The sequence below is a fragment of the Cannabis sativa genome, unplaced genomic scaffold (assembly GCF_029168945.1).
Source record: "Cannabis sativa cultivar Pink pepper isolate KNU-18-1 unplaced genomic scaffold, ASM2916894v1 Contig1, whole genome shotgun sequence".
In the NCBI taxonomy this organism is placed as follows: Eukaryota; Viridiplantae; Streptophyta; class Magnoliopsida; order Rosales; family Cannabaceae; genus Cannabis; species Cannabis sativa.
This window is the reverse complement of record NW_026870037.1, coordinates 1104660-1131758: the sequence shown is the minus strand read 5'-3', so window position 1 is coordinate 1131758 and position 27099 is coordinate 1104660. Positions and strand designations below refer to the sequence as shown.

The 27099-nt window shown below is 32.5% G+C and overlaps 1 protein-coding gene across 1 annotated transcript; it reads right to left on the bottom strand.

Moving 5' to 3' along the window:
- Positions 1-12005: 12005 nt before the first annotated feature.
- Positions 12006-25128, bottom strand: LOC133032901 (serrate RNA effector molecule-like). Its single transcript, XM_061107365.1, has 12 exons — positions 24469-25128; positions 22134-22252; positions 16918-16975; positions 16729-16803; positions 16558-16632; positions 16419-16466; positions 16244-16312; positions 14909-15706; positions 14772-14820; positions 13633-13913; positions 13349-13531; positions 12006-12605 (listed from the first exon to the last, which is right to left on the bottom strand). The coding sequence occupies exons 1-12, from the start codon at positions 24918-24920 to the stop codon at positions 12545-12547; spliced, it is 2268 nt and encodes a 755-aa protein (XP_060963348.1). The 5' UTR covers positions 24921-25128; the 3' UTR covers positions 12006-12544.
- Between the last annotated feature and the right edge of the window lie 1971 nt (positions 25129-27099).

The window sequence follows — 27099 nt, the reverse complement described above, 5'->3', positions numbered from 1 at the left end:
ACAATAAGATTATAACAATGGTTAAATGAGATAGTATATTGGTATCGTGAAACATACAATATGCTCTATATAAGTCTGAGAGTGCAATTCTAAGTTCTAAGAGTGGATTCAACGAAGAATTAATAAGTAGGAATTTACTTGGTAAATTTGGTTCACTTATTGGAAGCTCAGCATATAGATCCATGGTCCCCATTCTAGTTGAGAACATTCTGCTTATAAGACTCATTAATTGATTCGTGATTGATCAATTATAATTCTAAAGTTAGACTATGTCTGATTTTATGAATTTTCACTATTCAGGGGTGAAATTGTAAGGAAAAGAGTTTTCTAGGTTTATTTATTTATTAATAGACTTTATATGTCTAATTAATAATTAAATTAAATGACAATATTATTTAATAATGTATTTTAATTATTAAATAATTAGTTTTGGCATTTAAAAGGTTAGAATTGGAAAATTGGCATTTTTGAGAAAATAGAGATAAAATTTGATAAAATTGCAAAATTAAGTGGGGCCCATTACAACACCTATGGCCGGCCACTTATAAGGCTTTTTCAAATTAATATTTTCATTATTTTAATGCCAAATAATTCTAAACCTAAACCTAGTAAGTTGCCTATAAATAGAAAGTGATGGCTCATTCACAACACATGCTTTCATTAGCTTTCTGACAGAAATTTCTCTCTTCAGAAAAACTGAGCCTTCCCTCACTCTCTACCTTGGCCGAAACCTCTCTCCCTCTTTTCCTTCATCTTTTTCGTGACCCTAGTGAAAGAGTAAGTGCCCACACACAGTAAGCAGTAACTCAATCATAGATTGGAAGACTGTGAAGGATCAAAGCTTGAAGAAGAAGGAGATTCGGGCTCAGATCTTGATTATACTCCGCTACGAAAGGAATCAAGGGTTAGAGATCCGAGTGGAAGGAGACATTTATTCCGCTGCATCAATGTAAGGTTTTCTTAACTTTATATGTGTTTATTTTATCGTTTTAGAAAGTTCATATTTAGGATGTTAATAAACATACTTGTGAGTAGATCTAAGATCCTGGTAAAATAATTCCCTACAACTGGCCTCAGAGCCATGGTAATTGATTTACTTACATGTAATTTGGACTTTAAAACGATTGTTTGTATGTTCTTTGGATGGTATTATGTTGTATTGAGTGTTATTTGATGATTGATTGATGATTATGAAATTTTCGTGAAAAATAATTGTTATTTCGGTTCTGGAATTATTTTTATTGGATAGTATGGAAAAAATTAAGCAAGTTAGCCTTTTACAGAACTCAATTTGGATTTTATTTGAATTAGTTATGATTTTTTGAAGATTTGACAAAATCGGAAATTTCTTGATAGTTTCGCACGATCGCAGAGCTGTCCGTACAGTTTCGATTTTTTTCAATTTTCTTCAATTTTTCATACCTTTTCATGGAATTAACTTCCAAATTTTTGTATGGTTTTATATATATACTATTTCTATTCCTAATTCAATTCTAATTATCATTTTGAATTAATTTAATTTTTTTTTATTTAATTCAAGATATTAGTGTAATTTGAATTTGAATAGAACTAGTATTTATCTTTTTGCTTAAAAATCTATCTTATTTTTAAATTTGATTATATTTTTTTTAAATTTAAGGTCAGATATTTTTTTTTGATATTTAAAATATCTTTTAAGATATTTATAATATCTTTTAAGATATTTAAAAATATCTTATCTTTTAAGATATTTATAATATCTTTTAAAGATATTTATAATATCTTTTAAGATATTTAAAAATATCTTATCTTTTAAGATATTTTAAAAATATCTTATCTATTAAGATTTTTTAAATCTTTTTAGATATTTTGACCTTATTTAAATTTAAAATAAGATATTTATAATCATGTAATTTTAAATAGATATAAGATATTTTGCTAACTTTTAAATTTTGTTATTTTATTTATTTAAATTAAATTTAAAAATCTGAAAAGATATTTTATTTATCTTTTCTAATTTTTATTTAATTTTTATTTTTAAAATAACATTTAATTTTTAAAAAGTAGTTAGCAAATTTTGAAATGATATTTAGGTTGGTTGAAACCTAATTTTTCAAATAGTAGGTTTAATTTTAAATTTTTTTTAAAATAATTTCGAAATTTTAAATATTTCTTTTATTTTATTTTATTTTTTTTTTCGAAATTAATTAATTTTTTTTTCGAAATTAATTAAAATATTTTATTTAATTATTTATTTTTTCGAAATTATTTATTTAAAATTAAATAAATCCTACTTCCAACTATCCAGCTAACCTTGTTGCAGGTGTATGTGTTTTTAGCTTGTATGTAAGTTTTAAAAACCTATTATTACTTGATTGCAAATAGCCATGGTTACTTTTTGCCAGATCTAATGATCTGATGGCTCCCTTGGTCAAGTAAATAATTTGTAACAGGTAAATTTTACAATCTTCTTTCATCTGTGTATGACCTAGCAACATGATAGGATCCATCCAAAGTGTGCCTGTGTGAGCCTATATGTTTATTTTATTATATAGATGCATATAGGTTGTTGCTAAATAAAATGTCACACCATGATAGATTTTATTTAGGTCCATTTAGTTATTGGACCTATTCAATTAATAACAGTTATTCATTTTAAGGTTAAATTCCTCTCTTTTGGGCCTTGTGTGAGAGTTGGGTGCCATAGAAGTGGGTACGACATACTGAACCCAGCACCCCCTCACATGAACTACCCCAATTGTGAAGGCCCATTTGCCTGATTTGAATAACTGTACTAGGTTAATTATAATAGTTTGACCTAATAAAATTGAATTAGCAACATAATTAACTTTTAAAATATATGAAAATTTATTTTCATTTTAATATTTTAAAGTTAATTTTAAGAAAAACACTTTTAGTTTAGATATTATTTCTAGATAAACTATTTGTATTTTTCTTGTATTTAATTAAATATAGAATTTTAACTAACTAAGATTCTTTCTGGAACTTATTTAATTAAATATTCCTATTTAAGTTATAAATTAGTTGTATCAACTGATTTTTCTTAACAAACTTAAATTTGAATATTTGATTTAAATTTTAAATCAAGTTGAGGAATCTTAGGCATTAGTTATTAAAGATTCTTAAGATATTTTTTTTAAGTTAATATCTTTTCAAATATTAACTTAAAATGGAATATTTTAGATATTTTTTGGTTGATATTTTTTTAAAATATTAACTTCAAAAGATATCTTCAAATTAAGTGGTTACAACTTAATTTGTGATATTTAATTAAATCTAGATTTGAAATTATTTAAGTTTTAGATTTTTTCTATATAACTTAAATTAGATATTTTTCAAATTTTTGAAAAGATACTTAGTCAAGTAAGATATTTTCTAGATAGTAATTTCTAGACTACTTATTATTTCTAATATTTAAATAGGAAAATATTATACTTTTGTGAAATTAATTATTTAAATAATTAATTTTGGTACAATTTTATTAAGTATATTTTTCCTAGTATTAAATAGAAATTAATAATTAAGGCTTCTCTACACTTAATTATTATTTCTTGAATTTAATATATTTAATTAACTTGAAAAATCTAAATATCTAAGTTGATTTTCATCATGATACTTAAATATTTATTGATTTTTCATGACACTTAATTAAATCGAAAATTATTTTTAGGTTGAAATTTAATTTTTCAACTTAAATTTAAATAATTTTCAAAATATATATATTTTTTTTATTTTATTAATCAATTTCGAAATTGCATTTTAATTATGCAATATTTTCGAATTTTTTTTGAAAAATAGATTGAGTTGTAAATTAATTATTTATTTTAATTAATTCTTGGACCAACTCAAGTCAATGATTTTTTCATTTAATAGATTAATTTAAAATAAGTGAATTTAAAATATATATATTAGAAATTGAATTAACTAGTCAAAAGAATATCTAGATAGGTGATATTTTTGCTTGAAGTATTGCTTTTTTTTTTTTTTATTATTTTCGAAAATTGTATAATTTTTTTTTATACTTAATTTTCGAACCCAATAAATATATTCTCAAAGGAAATTTTTAAGTTGTTAATTATTTATTTAATTCATCTTAAATTAATTTCCTTAATATTTATATTTAAGATTATTACTAAGATGGAAATAATTAATTTTATTTCAATCACCATCTAGTATAATTTTATAAATATTATATTAAATTCTTATTTTTGAATTTTAATTCTTAAATAGAATTTAATGAGATTTATTTATTAGAATAATAAGAAAATACATTTTAAACAATGAGCTTTATTATTATTAAGATATTCGATCTCCATTGTGGGTTTTACACCGCGTTTGTTTTAGTGAGTAATCCTCCCTAATGGAGGAACGTTCATTAGCAATTTCGCACCGTTTAATCTCGCATGATAAGTGGTTTGTAAGTGTTTTATATGGTATAGATCACCCTAATGGTGGCGACCATATTTGACTTGCAAATTGCGAAACAATGGTAGAAGCTCATGAGATAGAATAGCCTTGACTCTCGCCTAAACGGGACAACGCTGGATTCTGATCTTGATCGAATAAAAGGTTGCTAGAATGTTTAACATTTTAGATGAGCTGACAACTCTATTCAATGGATGGTAGCTTTGACTCTCGCCTAAACGGGACACTGATATCAGTCTGTTGAAAACCTTGGAAATTATTTAGGATTGAATTTTAAGTATTTTCTCATATCATTCCTACTTGCTATGTGCTTATAATTTCTGAATTGATTTTGTGTGTTAAACCATTATTAATTTCTATTTGTTGATTTCTATTATTTTGTAGTATCCTGTTTGTCAAAATGAATCCCATGTTATCACTGTTAACTGAAAATAAGCTGAATGGATCTAACTTTAATAAATGGAATGAGAACATTAATATTGCTCTCATAGGAGAAAGTGCCTTGTTTGTTTTAACTGAGCCGTCACCTGAAGTGCCTGGGGATAATGCATCCAAAGCTGTGAAAGAAAAGTATGAGCGTTGGCAGAAGGCAAATGACAAAGCTCTATACTTTATGCTTTCTAGCATGGTTGACACCCTCAAAACTCGGTTTTCTAAAACTGAGAAGGCTGCTGAAGTTATGACGAAGTTAAATGAGCTATTCGGTAAGGCATCACTTCAGTCACGCTTTGACGCGACTAAGAAGTACATTAACGCACGGATGGAACCTCATCAAAACGTGCGTGATCATGTTCTCCTCATGTCCAGTTATTTCCAAGAAGCCCAGGATCATGGTGCTGAAATGGACAGTGCTACTCAAGTAAGTCTTATCTTGAACAGCCTGACTCCAGCATTTCTACCATACACATCAAATTATGTCATGAATAAGAAGGAAATTGACTTTCATGAATTAGTCAATGACCTTCAAACTTATGAAAATTTGATTGGAGGACCCAAGAAGAAAGGGAGTAAACCTCATCCTGGTAATGGTAATGGGACGATGAAACCTGAAGCAAATGTCGCCTCTGCTTCAAAGCCCAAATCGAAGAAGAAGTGGAAGAACACCAAGAAGCGAACAAAAGTCATGAAAAAGACTGCTCCTTCTGGTGATGCTACACTTAAAGGAAAGTGTTTCCACTGCAATGAAAAAGGCCATTGGAAACCCCAATGTCCTAAACTTCTTGCAAAGAAACAAGGTATTTCCTTTCATAAACTTTAAGAGTTTTAGTGAATTATTATCCAATTGGATTTATAATTCTGGACTAACTTTGTTTATTTGTTTTCTTCTTCTTATAGGCCAAGCTACTTGAACTCAATTGAGTTGGATCAGCAAGCTGGACCAAGGGTGAAATCGTCCAGATGAAGATGAAGCTCTTCAATTTATTTTTTGAATTAATTGTTTTAGTTTAAAGACAATTTGGATTTCAAATTTTAGTTAGGGATATTTATCCCTGTTTCTCTCATATTATTGCAATATTTTTTTTATTATTAATAAAGTTTATTTTTTTTCGAAATTCCCTATTGCAATTTATGAGATTGAGCTTCATTTAATTCTATCTTCATCAATTATTACCACATTATATTTATATGTTTGTATGTGTAAGTGTTTTTATTATTGATACAAATTCTATAATATTTACAACTCTTCATAGAGTTATATTATATAAACACTAGAAATTATTTCTATGTTTATTAAGAATTTGTTTAATAAAAGGATCTTATGATCTGATAGGGGTGGAGAAAAGTTAAGAAAACTATGCAGTTCAACGATCTTTTATATCTAATGAACTCTGGATAGTATTCAACTCCACATAAACTCTATCACACTTAGAGAATCATGATCTTTACAACCTTTAGGGGTGGATCATAATCTCTATATACTTAGGGGTGGAGTCTATTCCACAATTCCCTATGAAACACATATCTTGTTTAAACATAGAAGTAATATAATGAGTCAGCTATTGTCAATATAAATTCTTGATCTTGATTGTATGTTCCATTTCGTTTTTACTGTTGTAAGTAAGAGTTTGATACCTTTGAAAGTTCTTTGTTAAAGTTTCACACTACCTTAATTGAGTGGGAGAATTTTAAAGTTCTATACCCATCTTCATTAGGTTGATAATTGTGATAGGTACTTAAGAACACTACTGAAAAGCAAATCTAACCATTCACATGGATAGGTATAGCTTATCAGAATTATGAGAATAAGATAAAGAACTCTAGTTCAGTCCATTCAAATGACTTGAACATAGAATTCTTAATCCTCATAAAATTTGATGGTATCTTAATTTTGATTACTTAATCTCTGGCATGTATTTTTCACTTCAAATACTAGTCTGCTATGTTGATGACTTAGTCTTGACTTAAAGTTTCAGACTAATACAAAAGTCACAACTAGGTAACTCTCTAAACAATCAGAGGTTAAAAGTATTATTTAACCAGACATCTGTTATTGAGTGGGAGCTATCTGAGATGTAATCAAATAGGGAACATTAGAAGATATTCAAGAAGGATTTATGAAAGTGATCTATATGTCAGATATTAAGGAACTGTGTATCAGTTGTCCTTGTATCTCACCATCTAATTTCGATTTATATGAGATGGTGCTTACTTTGGGGGTGGAGGAATTATTGTATAATAATTCAAGCTCTACCAGAGAAGAACTATAACTTGGTCTATTCGAAAATACCAGAAAGTTATATCACTGAAGAAAAGTCTACACTGTATTATCTCAATTACATATTTTAAAATATGAGAGATATGTCCTCTGTTAATTCAGATGTACTTTTAAAACAGTAAAGATTTCAGTATCCCTTGATGAGTAAAGCATATAGTAAAGGATGTTTCATAAGAGTATTTATGAACTAGTTTCCAGAAGTTTGGGTGGATTCAAATATACTACACTTGATCTAAAGATCAAGACATCAGATTGACCTATTTGCACAGTTTGTTTTATATTAGTGCAAGTGGGAGTTTGTTAGGTTTTATGCCCTAAATAAAACTCTTTACAATCTGATTAGTTATCAATATAAGAAATTTGAAGTGATTGATGTTTGCATGAATTTTACATGCTAATGGTTTAATATGTTTAATATGTTTATTACATTCATACACACAAAATCAGTTAAATCCAGATCATATGTTTATTCACAATTACAGTATCGTCAACACAGTGGAATGTGATTGTGATCATATGAATCAAAAGTTTTGGTCCCTGTTTCATCAGTGTTATTGGATTTACACTAATGTGATAATCAGCGATGATGTGTACTTACACTTGGAGTAAGTGTTATGTTCTTTCCAGGACATTAGCAAAGTATACTAGTTTCGAATGTATGGAGTATACATTGGACTGGACCGATATTGCAACTAAGTTAAGATATTACAAACTTACCGTTATACATATCTTTCCAAGTCAATATCAGTAGTTGATCTTAAGATTAAAAAGGATCTAAATCCTGATATGCTTGGGCTCAACTCAGGAGTGCTATTCATGTTCTTTGATTTATTAGTTAAGCCTACTTTTGGGTCAGGGTGATACGTATATTTTGGGAACATGATAGTATGATTGAGTGGGAGTGCTGAACATAAATATGGAATCTATAGCTTCTACTGGTGTATAGAAGTTAAGTGATGATTCCCTTCGAGCTTAGCAAATAGAAGTAAATGGATGAGCTCTTGTTTAACTGACTAATTATTAGATCACTAAACACCATTTACAGGTAGCTAAGTGTTTTAAGGGGCAAAATACATTGAGGGGTGAGAACGGTAAAGAAATCCCATCTCGATGTAAATCATCTATATAGAGGATCTTTAAATCACAATAAGATTATAACAATGGTTAAATGAGATAGTATATTGGTATCGTGAAACATACAATATGCTCTATATAAGTCTGAGAGTGCAATTCTAAGTTCTAAGAGTGGATTCAACGAAGAATTAATAAGTAGGAATTTACTTGGTAAATTTGGTTCACTTATTGGAAGCTCAGCATATAGATCCATGGTCCCCATTCTAGTTGAGAACATTCTGCTTATAAGACTCATTAATTGATTCGTGATTGATCAATTATAATTCTAAAGTTAGACTATGTCTGATTTTATGAATTTTCACTATTCAGGGGTGAAATTGTAAGGAAAAGAGTTTTCTAGGTTTATTTATTTATTAATAGACTTTATATGTCTAATTAATAATTAAATTAAATGACAATATTATTTAATAATGTATTTTAATTATTAAATAATTAGTTTTGGCATTTAAAAGGTTAGAATTGGAAAATTGGCATTTTTGAGAAAATAGAGATAAAATTTGATAAAATTGCAAAATTAAGTGGGGCCCATTACAACACCTATGGCCGGCCACTTATAAGGCTTTTTCAAATTAATATTTTCATTATTTTAATGCCAAATAATTCTAAACCTAAACCTAGTAAGTTGCCTATAAATAGAAAGTGATGGCTCATTCACAACACATGCTTTCATTAGCTTTCTGACAGAAATTTCTCTCTTCAGAAAAACTGAGCCTTCCCTCACTCTCTACCTTGGCCGAAACCTCTCTCCCTCTTTTCCTTCATCTTTTTCGTGACCCTAGTGAAAGAGTAAGTGCCCACACACAGTAAGCAGTAACTCAATCATAGATTGGAAGACTGTGAAGGATCAAAGCTTGAAGAAGAAGGAGATTCGGGCTCAGATCTTGATTATACTCTGCTACAGAAAGGAATCAAGGGTTAGAGATCTGAGTGGAAGGAGACATTTATTCCGCTGCATCAATGTAAGGTTTTCTTAACTTTATATGTGTTTATTTTATCGTTTTAGAAAGTTCATATTTAGGATGTTAATAAACATACTTGTGAGTAGATCTAAGATCCTGGTAAAATAATTCCCTACAGTTCTTTCTTGTTGAAGAGAAACCTCTAAAAATTCTTAGGGGTTGTTTGGCTTCACAACTTAAAAACTGTTTTTAGTTATAAAAAACAGAAAATAGTTTTTAAAAGAGAAATGCAAGTAAATGACCCTATTTTTAATTTATAGATAGTTAATGTCCCTTTTTTAAAATAATAAAGCAAATGTCCTATTTTACTTTTTAATACCTAAAATACCCTTCATTATATAAAAGGTATTATATGTTTTATTCCTTTAATAGAAATTATGAAAAACAATAGATCAAAACCTCTCTACTGAATTTTTGTCAACTATTTTTTCATTATATAAAAGGTGTTATATGTTTTATTCTTTTAGATTTTGTTGTTGTTGTAGCTGTCTAATATGTTATTTAAGCATATAATTAGTTTTTTTTTATTAATATATCGTATGATATACAAACAATATACCTTAAACTAATATACATATATCACAAACTTAAACTAATATACTATTAAATGAATTGTTTTCCACAATATACAGTAGCATACAAAAACTTATACCACAATCATAAGCAAATATATCATAGTCAAAAATTAATATACCACCAGCATAGTAAAAAAAAAATTATACAAAAAACTTAATTTAATATTCCACAAGTTTTTTTTCTTGTTCTTTCCTTCATGAAATACCAATGAACATAAAATCAATATACATTAGTCAAATATAACTATACCTCATACTTAAATTATTATTTAATAGTTTTTTTTTCATTTCTATCCTTCACGATATACATATCACATACAAACGATATACCTTAGACCAATATGAATATACCATAAACTTAAACTAATATACTATTAAATGATTTTTTTTTCACGATATACAATAGCATATAAAAACTATATTTTGCAATCATAAGCATAAATATTATAGTGAAAAATTAATATACCACCAGTATAGTGGAAAAAAACATATATATATACCAAAAACTTAATTTAATATTCCACATGTTTTTTTTTCTTTTTCTTTCCTTCATGATATACTAATGAACATAAAGACAATATTTCCTAGTGAAATATAACTATACCTCAAACTTAAACTAATATTCCACATTTTTTAATTTTCGTCTTTCGTTCATTATATACCATAGCACATTAAAATAATATATTACAATCTTAAACTAATATACTACCTTTCAGTTATTTCAAAAAAAATATATATATATATATATACTACCTTTCAGTTTTTTTAAATATATTATTGCACATAAAAACGATATAATATTATGCAAAATAACTATACCAAACACTTAATTATTCAAGGTTATAATTGTAATTTCATTATCAAAATTTTAACAGAATGAACATTGTGTTAAGTTTTTTTTAAAAGGGGACATTTAATAACTTAATTGTTAGATTTAGGGCCATTTTGCATCTTGGTCCTTTTTAAAAACTAATAGGAGTCGTTTGGCAAAAAAATTTAAAAATAATTTTTTAAAAACTGAGTTTTAAAAAACTAGAAAACAGAAAACATCAATTTGTTGATTTTAATTTTCAAAAATATTTTTTTTTTTGTCTAACATATTATATTTTATATTTTTGCTCACATACTCGGATCCTAGACTCGGAACCAAACCCGAACCCGATCCAGATGGGTTTGATCATGTCATGGTATGGTGTTAAAATATTGATTTTTTTTAGTAAAAAAAAAAGATTTAAAAATAGTTTTAAAAAAACTTATACCAAACACCATTAAATTTTTAAAATGACAAAAAATTATTTTCTATTCTCACTTTTAATAACACAATTTTAAAAACTAAAACTGAAAACACAACCAAACAGGCTCTTAGACTCTAGCAAGCATTTTCTCCACTCACTCAATTTGGATTGGTTTAGAATGTAGAAGCTACCCTTTGAGAATAGGTGATCATGTTGGTATATATTACCATGACCACCAATCTAAAACAGTACTTCATAAACTATTGATTCAATTTATCTGTGTGGATGAGTAAAAAAGTTGTGTAATAAAATAGGATAATAGCAGTCAAAACAAAAGAGTAAATAAATGTGCATAATAGGATAAAATAATAACTACAGAAAATCCTTAAATATACACTGCAGGTGTGAATGCATAAAAAAAAATGCAACTATCACTTGATTTAGGAAAGATAAGGCTTTACATGGAGAATGCACGATCTTTCCCTACAAGCTACCTCTATGTAAATACTCACTCAAGCTACTAGTTGAAGCAGACAGACAGAGAGAAGAGAAGGGAAGAACATTAAGGGCTTCTAGTCCCATCAAAGCAGTCTCATCAATCTTCAAAATTATTTCTTTCCTCTTCTTATACACATGCTACCAATTTCATCTAAACTAGTGTAATTTTCTACCTCAAACCATCAGGCATACAATCTTCAAACCAGCGTGCTTAGACTCCCTGTTTGTTTCTTTTCTTCTTCATTAACAAAACACTACTCTAATATCTAGGTGACATCAAACTTTCACATGACATGATCTTTTCTTACACCAAAGTGTTATATGTTTGTTTCTTTTGTATTATCTAATTACTCTTAATTGCAAACAAAACACTCACAAAAACTAGATTGCCAAAACAAAAAGGCATTAATGTTAAGAAGTATAATTTTCACAAACTAGATAGTACATATTACAATAAAGAAAATTATGTTAAAATTCACTAAACATGTCATTGAAATTTTGAACAAAGATCTCTGCAAAACATGAGTACATTAAGGTTTATAGTTTTCTTGTAGATGACGCCTAATAATAAAATAAAATCCTCAATTGATCAGTAATGGTCAATAATCCATCCGAATATAAATGAACTAACTCATGAAGACTGACATAAAACAATGGAAACCTCTATCTCAGATATGTAGTTTTAAAAAGTCCCCTTCTATTACAGCAATACATAATTGTTGATTGTCCTGTCATTCCCACTCCATGAAGCAGGTTGAACAAAAATGTGCTTACAACCCAAGGCAAGTTTTTCTGGCCACTTCTCAACTGGAAGTTTTGAGAAGCGGCTACCGCAAGCACAAAAGTATCTTCGCAAATTTTACAGCATAGATGCGTATGCCAATGCCGATGTGATGATTTGAGAGCCAGCCAGCACAACCTTTGATCAAACAGAAGTTTTCTTGTGCCCTCGCCTCAATATGGTCTTGACACTTTAGGCATCCGGCTAAGCTTAAATAATATCTACAAGCTCCTATAGTCTATCACAGTCACTTCATCATCTGGTACATCCAGGTCTTGATAGCTGCATAAATAAATTAATGTCAAGTGTTTTATATACAAGTTATCCACATGCAGAGAGATATTCTACACCTAAAAAAAGCATGTTCTCTTCAACTAGTTTGGCAGATTCCAATCTCAACTAATTAATCGTCACTTGTTACAATTTAGTGTGGGAATGAGAGATGATAATGATTTCACAAAAAGGGAGAATACTAACACACAACGCTATATCCAAATTTAACACAGAACTATTACAAGTTTAAATAAAGGACCATCAGTTGGGATCCTATTTTATTTGTCCTCCATTTTCTTTTTTATATTAATTCTACTATGATAGACGGCAGGATAATAGATTGATAATGAACTTTGGTGATATATTGCTCAATTTTTTGGTCATTGGTATTTCATTTTCATCCAGAACACTAAGTTCATTCTCAGCTTATTAACCGAATGTTATCCCTTGTCCAACACAAACCACAGTACCAAACTTGAATTGATCATGGTTGTCAAGAGATTGACTTAACGTTGAACAACCAATATTTCTAGATACTGATTTTCTAACCAGGAAAAGAGAACTAATTTTATTGCTCATTTGTTGGTAAGAGGTGGTTTTGGTGGAGTAAGTTGCGAATTCAGTCTTCCCAAGCAATTTCCAATTTAGAGATTAAGCATAATTAAGAGAGAAACACATCAACTTTTTCTAAATATGTTTATAATAACATTTTACCCAACTTTTTCTAAATATGTTTCATAATAACATTTTACCTTCTTATACGCCTAGGATCCTGTCGTAATGCTGGAGATAAAGCAAGGATTGGCGCTGGCCCACCCATCTGAGGTCCGGGCCGCCCATTTCTTCCACCACCTTCAAAAGGGGAAGGACCACCTTGCTCACGCAACATTCTCATTGCAACTTCAGGCGGAGCTGGAACAAAAGGCCCCAGCGGACTGCATTGACAACAGAATAGAGCAAGCCCTTATTACACACAGCAATTTCAACTACAGACTACTGTAAGGAGAGGAGAGCAAAAGAAAATCACTTAACATACCCAGCACCAGGAACAGGCATTAAAACCGGGGGTGGTGGTATGTCTGAGGGGAAGGGAGGAGCACCATGTAATCCTTGCCCCCCAAAGCTATCATGCATTGATTCATCATGATCTCCTCCATCAGGACCATCATTCTTGGACTGAAATTCACTCTGCTGAAGGTTTTCAAGCCTATCATATCTTTGCCCTCCATTAGCTTTATTGTCCCGGTCTCTGCGGTTACCGCGTTCGTCCTTCAATCTAGCATCTAGCCCAAACCTACGTCTTTGTAGTCTGTCCCTCTGCAAAGGAAAAATTACAACCATGAGATTTAATCAAAATGATTCAAGAACGTAATAGTCAAGAAGAGATTGGAGACTGAATCCAGGATAGAACATGAACCCATCAAAAAGATAAAAAGCTAAACAAAATTATCATAAATTTTACATTCCGCAAACACTCATTGACTTCAAGTTCATACACAACAAGAGATAATCATCTTCCTACACGTAGTCTACCCACCAACCTTAACCAAGCTGGGGTTCACTCCCATGTTCTTGGCCATAACGCCAAAAGATTTTAACAAAACTAGCAAGCTTCTTTTATGTTCATAATTTCTAAATCCAACAGAGAGTTGCAATTGAACACTAGCAAAGGAATTGCAGATGCATTTTAACCCAACACATACTGAGCTAAAACATTTCATCCTGAACTCTTAATTTCTCTAATGACTAGTCAAACCAGAACTCTACTTCTTGGAACTTCATAAACCATCGGAACTTCTAACTTGCCTCTCTATGAGCCACCATTTCAAATCCCCAAAAGAAAACTAAATCATCCAGGATCCCTCTTTACAATAATTAGAGACCATATGAGTCTTTAAAAAATTTACTTGGCCCATTTAGAATCCAAAATATAAACAACAAAGACCCCAATTTCAAATTATTCCAAAATGTCTCCCAAAATGTACTTCATTACCCTGCTTCACCATCTGGTCCATGTCCAATTAAAAGAACTAGTGTTCGTACCTATCTGGAATGAATTTCCAGTTGTACATCTTGCTAAACAATTAGAGCTACATACATCAGAATCGAACAGACCAAGGGGAGCACCCGATTTACATACAAAAGCTCAGTAACTGGTTATTTTATGAATCATACCTGTCCTGATTGCTGCATAATAGGTGTTCCACCAGGTGCATCTGGATCACTGTGAAGCACATACAATAACTTGTCAGTTGTTGTATGAGGAAAAGACAAGAGAAAACAGGAAAAAGAACTAAAAAACTGTAACTTACTTCATGTAATTCTGGAAATATAGCTCTTCACGTACTTTCACAGTCAGATCCATCGCAATTTCTGGATGTTTTAGTTTCAAATGTTTTTGAACAAACTCGGCAGCATGGAAAAGCTTTGTGCAACCCTTGGCTCCGCAACCATACTTCCACCCATACTTTTCATCCCTGATTTTTCGAACATAAGGATCCATACCTTCAGCAGCAGCTGTATCTATCTTCTCCTTTGCAGTCATTATTTCTAAGGGATCTTGACTCTGCAACCTCTCTTGCCAACGCGAGTCAAGTTTCTTTTCCCACTCTGCCCCATTACTATTCATGTCAATACTCTTTCCATCCCCCCTCACATGCCGGAGGCCCTTTGGTTCAATTTTTTCAACCATTCCGTAATAATCCAAGCCATGAACACGCCAAAGATATGTTATAAGTGTGTCTAATAACTCAACTCCCTCCAGACCCTTAACAGAGGTTAACCCACGAATGATAATAACTGGACCACTGGAGCCTGCATGCACCTTATCCCTGCTCTTGTCATTATCAAATCCACACAAAATGTTCTCCTTGATTCCTTTCTCAGAGTCCAGTTTGACGACAAGAGCTTGTGCTTGCTCAATGTCAACTTGTATTCGTCTGGGTTCAGAACTCACAGGGTGAGCCTTGGGAGCTGCAGAAAGATCAGCTTCTTTACTTGATGTCCGACCACCCCTTCTTCTTTTGCCCCCTGCATCAACTTCATCTTCAGAGTTTGGCTCGCTAGTCTGTCCTGATTTAAATGAAGACGAAGCACTAAAACCTGGGCCCCTGTCAAAAATGTGATAGTAATGGCTTATTCTAGAACAAAAGTTTAAAAAAGTATGAAATTTTCACAATCAACTGAATTGGGGTAAAGTACTATGCGTTTTTCTCACTCCTATTTTTGTACATATTCTTATATGTATAACCAAAAGTACAATAAAGGCTTTTTTTTAATTAAATTTGTGTGTGCTAAATATTAATTCATATAGCTGTGGCCAAGTACATCAATTCAAATTTATACAGTTAACTGTATAGAAAATTTCACTATTAGGGTCTTTTTTCTTCTTAAGAACATTTAATTAATATTGCCACTGTACTCCAAAATACTCCAATACATTCTGCACCAAATTAGCAAATATAACCTCATTTTGCCCAAATTTCTTCAACAGTGCTAAATATTAGAGTAAATCAAAACTACATTTGCCAAATTTGGGTGAAATATTTCAAAGACAATTATTTTGGAGTAAACTGTAAAATTTAGTAAAAGTGATGACGAGACAAGAGTAATATGCAGAAGAAAAATTGCGGAGCACTTTTTCTTACAAGTCCAGTGTTCCACTTTGCAGATCAAGCAGGAAATCCTTAGCAACCTTCCGTGCAAGATCATTCTTCCTGCATATAAATTATCACAAAAGTTTATGCCAATGGCTGCACACAATTATTCTATTCAGCTTTCAATCAGCAACTAGAACTCAATTTATTTGTTTTATTTACACACCTATCTATAACAGCTAGTAAACTCGTTGGATGATATTTGTCTTTCAACCTAAAACACATAATGTTCAGTTAAGAAACACGAGTGAGCAGGAAAAAAACTAATGAAATAAACAAGGAATTAAACCAAAGTAAAGAATTACCATTCCTCATCTTTATGTGTATTAAAATAAGCTCGCTTTTGAGTTGAAATATACTCGGACTTGTATTCTTGATATCTGCATAACAAAACATAGTAGGTACATTTATTCTTAAGGAACAAACAGCAATTTTTTTCATGTTTGCTATTTACACAATTCACGACTTATTTGTACCTGCGCTCGGCTTCAGCTGGCAGAACATCATCTTCTAGCTCCTGAATGAACTGTTTGTATGACATTAAACCTTCCCTGGAATCATTTACTACTGTCATATAACCACATAACCTATATAATCCCAAAAGTTTAATGATAGCCATCCTTGTAAATAGACAACTGGATAAAAAAATCATATAATGCTCTAACCTTTGGGTAGTGCCCACACCAGAAGCATCGCCAAAAGCACCACGGCCAGAATCCCAGTCTGCAAGATGAACACAAAACCACTCAAAGATAAACAAATAGAACAGAATATTCACTCCAATTCCAATACATTATGGATGTGACAATATCTGAATGCATACAGAAGTATGAACAGAAACTTGCTACCAAAGACTTAGTGTACTAAATTCCTTTAATACTAATTTTTTTTTTTTTTGAAAGGTCCTTTAATACTAATTAATACTTCAATATAATTGGTGTGCTTAAGTATTCTAATAAAATTGATACTTCAATCTACCAAACAAATTAGAGAGGAAATCTTGTTCCCAAGTATTCGAACTTTCATCTTTAAATTGAATAAAAGTTCCATTTGTTTAAGAAACACAAATACATACCAAATTTAGGTGGCGTTTGGTTGGAAGGAATGAAAACATAAGAATGAGAATGGGAATAGCGATAGGAATGGAATGGAATTAAATTTAAAATGCATAAAAAAATTGATAAAAAAATTATTAAATTTTCTCATCTAGCATTGGAATAGTCTTACTTTCCATTTCAAAATACAATAGGAATGGCATACCAACACTCTAAGGTGGTGTTTGGTTGGACGGAATGAAAGCATAGTAAAGTAATGGAAATGGGAATATGAATAGAAATGGAATCAAACTTAAAATGCATAAAAAAATTGATAAAAATATTATTGAAAATTTTCTCATCTTGCATTGGAATGGTCATTCCATACATTTCAAAATGGAATAGTCATTTCACCAAAATGATAGAAAAGTCAATCCATTGGAATGACATTCCAATACTTTAAAATGCAACCAAACAAAGGAGTAGAATAAACATTGTTTCCTTTCCATTTCATTACCTTCAACCAAACGCCACCTAAATGCAACCAAACAAAAGAATGGAATAAAAATTGTTTCCTTTCCATTCCATTTCATTACCTCCAACCAAACGCCACCAATACTCTAAATGCAACCAAACAAAGGAATAGAATAAAAAATTGTTTCCTTTCCATCCATTCTACTTTATTACCTCCAACCAAACGCCACCTTACACCTCACATTATTTGAAAAAAAAAAAAACACACCTCACAAAATACATACAGGATTTTTGCTTTTTCACTTTCCCTTTCTTTTAACTTATTTGGTGTGCTTTCAGAAAAGTTATTTTCGGCAGGTTTTTGGCTGAGATTTTTGTTAATAGAATAAAAGTTCCATTTGTTTAAGAAACACAAATACCAACCACATTAAGTTCACACCTCACAATATACATACAGGAATTGTGCTTTGAAAATATTCACTTTCCCTTTTTTAATACTTATTTGGTTAGAAATTTTGGCTTTTAGTTTAGTTCTTTTCTACAGTTTTTGGGTGTATTTTTGTTTCATAGTGTAACTTACAACTTCTAGTTTTCAATGGAAAAAAGTCCATCAAATTTTAAATAAAAATACAAGAACAAGATTATGTTGTTTTACTATTATATATGTTTGATACAATTGGCAACATAGACCAGGACATATGTAAGGCCTTAATTCAGCAAGTTCTAATTGATAAACCACCTCCAATATGTGGACAAAGTCCACAAAATACTATTTTCCAGATGGTTGGCAGTTTTGGTTGTAATATGTGATACTCTTATGTTTTGTATCAGATTGTTTTGCCATTAATGGCTTTGTAGATTGTAATTGGGCTGATGCCTTATCATCTCTTTACTCCTAAAGCCTTGGTAAATATTATCAACATGAGCAAGACTATTGTTTGCAAAACCACCTTTTTCAGTTTTTGCAGGTTCTAAATGATAACCCACTTCCAATATGTGGACAAAGTCCACACAATACTAATTTCCAAATGGTTGGCAGTTTTGGTTGTAATATGTGATAGTCTTATGTTTTGTATCAGATTGTTTTGCCTTTAATGGCTATCAAGATTGTAATTTGGATGATACCTTATAATCTCTTACTACTACAACCTTGGTAAATCTTATCATGAGCAAGACATAACCAACGAGCTACTTTCCTTCTTCACCAAGCTGTACACATCTGAGAGAAAACAAGGGGCAGATATAGAAGGAATCGAATGGCAAAAAATCTCAGAATTTTCAGCTCGGCAGCTTGAAATCCCCTTTGATGAAGATGAAATCAAGAGGGCTCTCTTTAGTTGTGATGGGAACAAAGCCCCGGGGCCGGATGGTTTTAGTATGGCAGTATTGCAGTCGAACTGGGACACAATCAAAGGTGACCTTTTAGAAATATTTAAGGCTTTTGAAACGGAAGGCAGAATTCAAGGGAGCATGAATGAAACTTTTATTTGCCTCATTCCCAAAAAACTGAACAGCTGCAAGGTAAAAGACTTTAGACCAATTAGCCTTATAACAAGTGTGTATAAGATCATTGCTAAAGCACTCGCTATAAGGCTAAAGTACATTTTGGGAGACACAATATCAGACACGCAATCTGCTTTTGTGGAGGGGAGACAAATACTGGACTCAGTGTTGATTGCTAATGAAACAGTCGAAGATTATAGAAGCAGGGGTAAAAGTGGATTAGTGTTCAAGATAGACTTTGAAAAAGCTTATGATAGAGTCGAATGGGATTTTCTGGATTTGGTAATGCTCAGAAAGGGTTTTGGAGAAACTTGGAGGAAATGGATTAGAGGGTGCCTTTCAACCACTTCATTCTCTATATTTGTCAATGGCAGACCAAGAGGGAAATTCAGAGGATCGCGAGGATTGAGACAAGGAGATCCTCTTTCGCCTTTTCTTTTCACTTTGGTAGCTGACATTCTAGGCAGAATGGTGGATAAAGCAGTTGCTTCCGGGTCTTTATCAGGATTCATTGTGGGGAAAGATAAAATTCAGGTCAGCCACCTGCAGTTCGCTGATGATACTTTACTTTTCGCGAATGATAAAGAATCTCTTATGAAGTTTGTTAGGATTATCGAAGGTTTCTGTGCAATATCGGGACTTAAAGTTAATCTAAGCAAAAGCCAATTGTTGGGTCTTTGTACGGACGAACAAGTGATCTCACAATGTGCCGCTCAAATTGGTTGTGAGGTGGGATGTTGGCCAATGAAGTATCTAGGAATGCCATTGGCAGGGTCACCTAGGAAGAAAGTTTTCTGGGATCCTGTGTTGGAAAAGTGTGCTAAAAGACTAGATGGGTGGAAATGTGCTTTTTTATCTAGGGGAGGTAGATATACACTTATTCAATCAGTCCTATCTTCTCTCCCAATTTACTTCTTGTCTTTATTTAAGGCACCCTCTTCAGTAATCAATTCCTTGGAGAAAATGATGAGAGATTTCCTTTGGGAAGGAGGAGACATAGCGGGTGGCGATCACTTGGTTGCTTGGGACTTGGTTAGTACACCAAGGTTGGAGGGCGGCTTAGGCATTGGAAGATTGGCATTAAGAAACAAAAGCCTGTTGATGAAATGGCTATGGCGATTTCCTCTAGAAGCTGAATCTTTGTGGCATAGGGTGATCTTGAGTCGTTATGGGATGGCAAATAATTTCTGGGATTCAAAAAAGGGGGATCGAATGTCCCCGAGGGGACCATGGAAGGACATAGCAGATCTTTATGATGAATTTTTAAGCCTAGTAAAGTTTAAGGTTGGAAATGGAGACAAAGTTCGTTTCTGGGAAGATGAGTGGCTAAACGGTCCACCGTTACTACACACTTATCCGGACTTAGCCCTGATCTCTAGAGCTAAAAACGTAAGTATAAAAGATCTTGTAGTTGTGGAAGGTGCAGCGGGAGAAAGTGTGGGAAGTTGGGATTTCAAGTTCAGAAGGAACTTATTGGAAAGGGAACTGCCTAGCCTTATAGGATTGTTACAACAATTGGAACAGGTTAAATTACTGAACGTTAATGTTGATAGCAGAATTTGGAAACCTGATGCCAATGGAATCTTCTCAAGCAAATCGGCATTCGTTTGGTTTACTTCCAACCAAAGTGTAGCTAGGCCCTCTTGGTCCAAACCTTTATGGAAAAGCACAGCTCCGTCCAAGGTCAAAATTTTTGCATGGCTAGTTGTGCTCGGGAAAGTGAACGTGCACGACGTTTTACAACGAAGGCGACCTTTTATGTTCATATCTCCGGGGTGGTGTGTATGCTGCAAGAGTAGTGGAGAAGAAGTCGATCACCTATTTCTACATTGTAATTTTTCTTCCAGTTTATGGGCAAACTTGCTGAAGGAGTTCGGGCTGTTCTGGGTTTTACCTAGAAATGTTTCACAAATGATAGGGAGTAAACTACAAGGAAGCAAACGTAAGGATATCCTTTGGAAGACGGCTGTCCTAGCAATACTCTGGGCTATCTGGTTGGAAAGAAACACCAGAATTTTTGAAGATATAGAGAATTCAGCAGAAGTAGTGTGGGACAAAATTAAGTTCTGGACAGCAACATGGGTTTTTAGAGCAAAGCATTTCGAAGACCTGTCCTTTTTAGACCTGAGTAGAGACTGGAGAGTCTTTTTGTAACTTTGAAATGCTTTGCAATTTCTTGTATCTTCTGTATTTCGTTTTGACTTTGTTTTTGTTTTTTTTTTTTCTGTCTTTTTTCTATGTTCCTTGTTTATTTGGCTTTCCTCCGCCTTAAGTGAGGGCATTAATCTATGTTAGAGGGTGATCAGTCTTTAACTCTGATCTCTCCTCTTTTTTCAAAAAAAAAAAAAAGAATCAGCATTGTTCTAAGAAGCATCCAATTTGAATTCAAGTCTGTGATTCTAATTTGCTAGGTAAGTGACATAATGGTTTAAAGAGCCTTATTAATATGATACGTTTACTAAGTTAATATGTAAAGCTCTAAATCTTTAGGGGCCGTTCAGTATCAGGTAATCTTAGCATAAATGAGAATCTCAAAACATGACTTAAGTGAGTTTATCCCCTTTCATTATAAACTATGAGACTCACACATAACATAAAATGAAAAATTATGACATCTCCATATGCTACCAAACACTATTTTATAAATAAGAAAAGTTTGAACTCCTCTTACCATACGACCCTTGGTAATCCTACAGAGTATTTTTATTTTTTAAGACCAACGTAATTTACATTGATCTAATTACAATGCTTTGAAAATGCATTAATATGCAACTTTTCCCCCTCAAACTGCCCAATAAAAAAATATAATGAAAGTGATAAAGACAAATAACACATGCATTTTGACAACATAAGTAGTACACTGCATTCACCTGGAGGACCATAGGCACCAGACGATCGTCCAGCATAGCGACCATGAGGCCTTTCATCAGCATACCCAGGCCTGTTACCCATCTCACGATCATATCCACCAGCATAATCATATCCAAATCTATACCATAAAAAATTCACAAAACTAGTTAAGAAAACTTTGCAATTCAATTCTACACTTTTTTTTCCAAGTACACATCCTGTGGACTAACTTTTATTATATTATATCCACAACACTTGATAATATAAAATAAGAAAGAAGCAGAATTCACAAAAGAGGGTGCAAAGCACAAAATACCAATAAGAACAAAGTCACAAACACACTTCATATATATAAGCTTCTGTCTCTGGATAATAATGATAATAATAAGTTATTAACTCACGCAATTTACAGCAAAAAGAAAAATGTATCTACCAACACCTTGCATTGAGCTAATTGGTTCAAAGTTTCAACATGAGGAATGACAAAATAAAACCTCAAGTTATAGATTTTAACCCTGGATGAGGTGAAATAATCTGACCAAAAAGATTATTTATCTAGGTTAATTATGCAATTCTCTGTAGCTCAGGCTACAAAACATCATCAACACCATGTTAGATTTCCACAAAATAATTATTAAAAAAAATGAAAAAGAAAAATAGGATCTCTTACATGAATGATACTTAGCAAAATGAAGTATATTCTTAATGCTCCCAATCACAGTTTTGTGTTTTAAAACAGAAACAAAATTTTATTAATTTAACTACGGAAAAAGGATACGGAAGGAACTGTCTCACAACATTCTAGTGTAGGATGGCTATATTTCTGGGCTGGGATCAAACTCCAAGTGAAAATACAAGGATTTAGAGGATCAAAAACAAAATGCAAAGAAACAAGATGTAAAGACATACTACTTACAATTGAAAATAAAGAAAATGGCAGACTTGAACTCCTTAACCACCATCTAATTTACCCCGAAAAAAGAATAGCTATCACTAGCGCTACGCAATGGCAGACTGAACTCCTTAGCCAGCATCTAATTTACCCCCCAAAAAGAATAGCTATCACTAGTGCTACAAAAGCAAACTAACTATGTACACATTTCAAGAGAAGAAAAGACTCTGGATCATCTACAAGAATAGCAATCTGTGAATACTTTGGAAACTTCATAAAAGTGTAAAATTGTATGGATATGTATGTATACCGTATGAAGTATAAGAGTCAAATATGTAATCTTCTAGTCTCTAGATTTTGATTTCTAAACCATTTATTCATTTGAATAGATTAAAACAAAAACTCTCATTAATATGTACATACAATAAAATATTTGGAGGATACCATTTTAATTGTATCATACAGACCATGGATCAGAACTAAGAAGATGATAGGCTTTACGAGATAATATAAGAAATAAAATCACCAACAAAATCCAAACATACATCAACCATATATTTATACTAACCATCATTATATCAATTTCTAGGATTCCGCAGGTGTAAATGCATTTATGTCTGTAAACAGACAATGGATTAATCAAATCCTTCTTTCAACTTTTGTTTACTTTTCCCGTATGGACCTCGAGAAAAATTCTTCAAAGGCACAATCTCTACAAATTTAAGTAGCATTGGAAAAGATGTAAACTCCACAATTCCGCAACAGACCAATCTTCACTGTATGTCTCACAATTTTTCTTTTTTTTGAAACAAAACTGCCTTGACAGTGGTATGTCTCAGAATTGTAAAGTTTGCAGCTTTTGACTATAAGCTCTGTCTTCTCTGTCTCTCTCTTTCACTTTTGTAGAGTTTGCACTAGCAGCTTTTGACAATAAGCTCTCTCTCTCTCTCCATAACTTTTGAGTTTTGACAATAAGCTATCTCTCTCACTCTCTAACTCTCTCTTTCTCTCTCTTGTATGTATATGAATATATCTCCTACAAATCTCACAAACCAAATTTGCAAATTTCCAGTCCAAATTCAAAGTTTGTTATCTACAATACGAAATATTTCCGAAGAAAACAAATAATCTTACTTGTAACGATTAATACTTCCATATTCTGAACATATTTTTAAAAGGCTTTCACTTACCTCAAAAAAAAAAAAAAACAAGTAACCCTAAATCTTACCATAAATTATAAACTCAAATCTATAACCCATTCCATGCACCATTCTCTTTATCAATTACTACATACAATCTTCCTAACAATGAGAATTTGAAAATGCAAATTGCTTCAGTTTCTCCGTTCAATTTCTAACTTTTTTTTTTCTCAAAAAGGAGTTTGAAATTGAAGTCCAACTCAAATCAGAAATACTAACAAAAACAAACAACGTAATTGTAAAGCGCAATGAATGAACTCTCACCTTCTATCACCGTGCCCAAACCCTCCTCGAGGACTTCCTCTCCTCCCATCGTAGCCTCCTCTATCTTCTCTCCTGGAACGCTTATAGGGCGGAGGTGGTGAGCGTCGCGGAGGCGAATGCCTACGATCGCGATAAGGTGGCGGAAGGGGACTGCCGCTTCCACGACGCTTGTAGTCCCTATCTCTTTCCCTCTCCCTGAGAGGTGGAGGCGGTGGAGACCGATTCCGATCGTAGTAGTCCCCACGGCGACCAGGTGGTCGGTCGACGTCCCTATCTCTTTCGTCTCTCTCACGCCTTTTCGAGGGCCCCGGAACCACCGCAGGCGGAGGCGGAGGCGGAGATGAAGAATGTGTAGTGGAAGGAGCATGAGCAGGAGGAGCTTCCACGGATTTCTCCTTGGATTCACGGCGGCGGTCCAGCGAGTCGACCGGGATGTTCATGACCTCCGCCATGGTTGGGGATTTGGAACTCCTGTGGCCAAACCCTAGACAGGGTTGAAGTAATTTGAGGAGTCTGAGAATATGAATGTAGCGGGGGCTCGCTTTTTCTTGGTGATGAAGCCGCGATTGCTGTTGACTCAGAGGAGTGAAAGAGAAATCAGTTCGGGCAAAGCTCAACTCCAATGTTTTATATCGTACTACCTAACTTTCACACTACTTTATTTTAGGTTTGTTTTTTTAATGAAGTGAGCAAAACCAACTCCTTTAAAAAAAAAAAAAATTTAAAAACCCTCCCAACTATTATTTTGTTTAAATTTATTTTAAAATTAAAAAGAATAATTTAAATTTATAAAATTATTAATAAATATATAAATAATTCTTCTCTTTAATTTTTTATTTTCTCCTAACTTTCTCTCTCTTTCGCACTCTCTCTCCTTGAGTCTTCTTCTTCCTTCTCAGATCCGAGAAGCTCAAATCTCATTTCCTTCCCCACGGCGACTAGTCCAATAGAGACCAAACTCTCTTCCGCACTCTCCCTCTCCCTCAGCAACTACCTAGCAGCTTGGGCCCAAATTAATAAGAAAAGAAAAGCCCGCCCCATTTCAACCCTAGCAGCTTCATCTTCTTCTTCATTTGTCTTAGCAAAGACTAGCCGCACGACCAACCAACACTAGTCACACTTCTTCTTCTTCATTCATCCTCATCCCCAATTGCATAGAAAAATCAGATTCTTAATTGAACTTTGGGTTGGGAGAAGAGAGACACCATGAAAATTTGGCTTTGTATTTAAATCAGTTTTTGTAAAATTATAATTCGTTTCGAGAGAGAATGACAGTGACAAATCCTTGGCGCTCTCCTGGCCCCAAGTACACGAACTCAAGGTCGTCGTTCATCCTCGACCACCCACTGCCTTCGCGTGTCCCAACAATTTCTTTAGTAACTTTGAATGCTCTTTCATGTTTAAGGTTAGCTTTGAGCTTATTATAATTCACTTGATTCTTGGTTTTTTTTTTCAAATTTTTGCATCTGAAGAAGCCTTGCATTTCTAGAATTTTAAGATGAGGTTTTTGTTTTGATTGTAAAATTTCAACACTTTTGGAATAATTGTTAATGTTGGGTTGATTTCTTGATTTTAATGAAGCGTGGGATAAACAAGACTTTTTTTTGTCGATTTTCTCAATTAGTTGATAATTGTTAGACCAAGTTTTAGTATATTTATTACTCTTGGGGTGAGTATCGATATCGACCCAGGCCCCTATATAGATTTTATTTCGAAGACAGTAGCTAAGAATTGTTAAATAAAAAAAAAATCTATCAAGATTTGTCTTTATATCTAACATATGGTGTTTTTGAACCAACAATAGGTATCTTTATTACATTAGCTAAAATTTATTTGTTCTTGTTCATTCCTATCACAACAAGATGGACTTTACCGAGGCTAAGAATGGACCAACTAATATTGGGTGGAAATTTCTTTTACCTATTTCTCTCGGTAATCTATTATTAACAATGTCTTCTCAACCCTTTCACTGTAAACGAATATTATTATATCCTATATTCCCAACTTGGATGAAACAAGAGAAATAAGCAAATAGAAAATTATTCATATATATTCACGATATATTCCTAATGGTCACCGGGTTCATGAATTATGGCCAACTTTGATCGTTAAGAGAGTAGGTAACTCGTTCCTTGTGTCGTTATTTCTATTGTATTCTATCTCATCGTATCACATTTTGTTCTAAATTATCAATGGGCTCCCCAAGTACGTTGAAAATTCATCCTAGTGTCGCTCCGCCGACTGGAACACTTAAAGGAGTTCTTGTGTCAATCACATCCATTCCTCTCATTAGACCATTTGTAGCACGCATAGCTACAGCTCTAACTCGATTATTTCTAATAATTGTTGTACTTCACAAGTCACATTAATTTATTGATCAACAGTATCTCGACCATTAACTATCAGAGCATTGTAAATATTAGGTATTTTCCCCAGTGGAAAAGCTACATCCAGTACCAGTTATGCCCCAGGTTTTTATTTTTAAGCGCGGAAACCCCAGGACTAGAAGTAGTTGGATTTATTCTCATAAAAAAGAAAAATATGTCAAATTTTTTTGTGAAATTGAAATAAAAAAAAAAAGTTCGAGAGCAAAGCAAGTTAAGTTGATCGGTTAATTCAATTATGAGATGG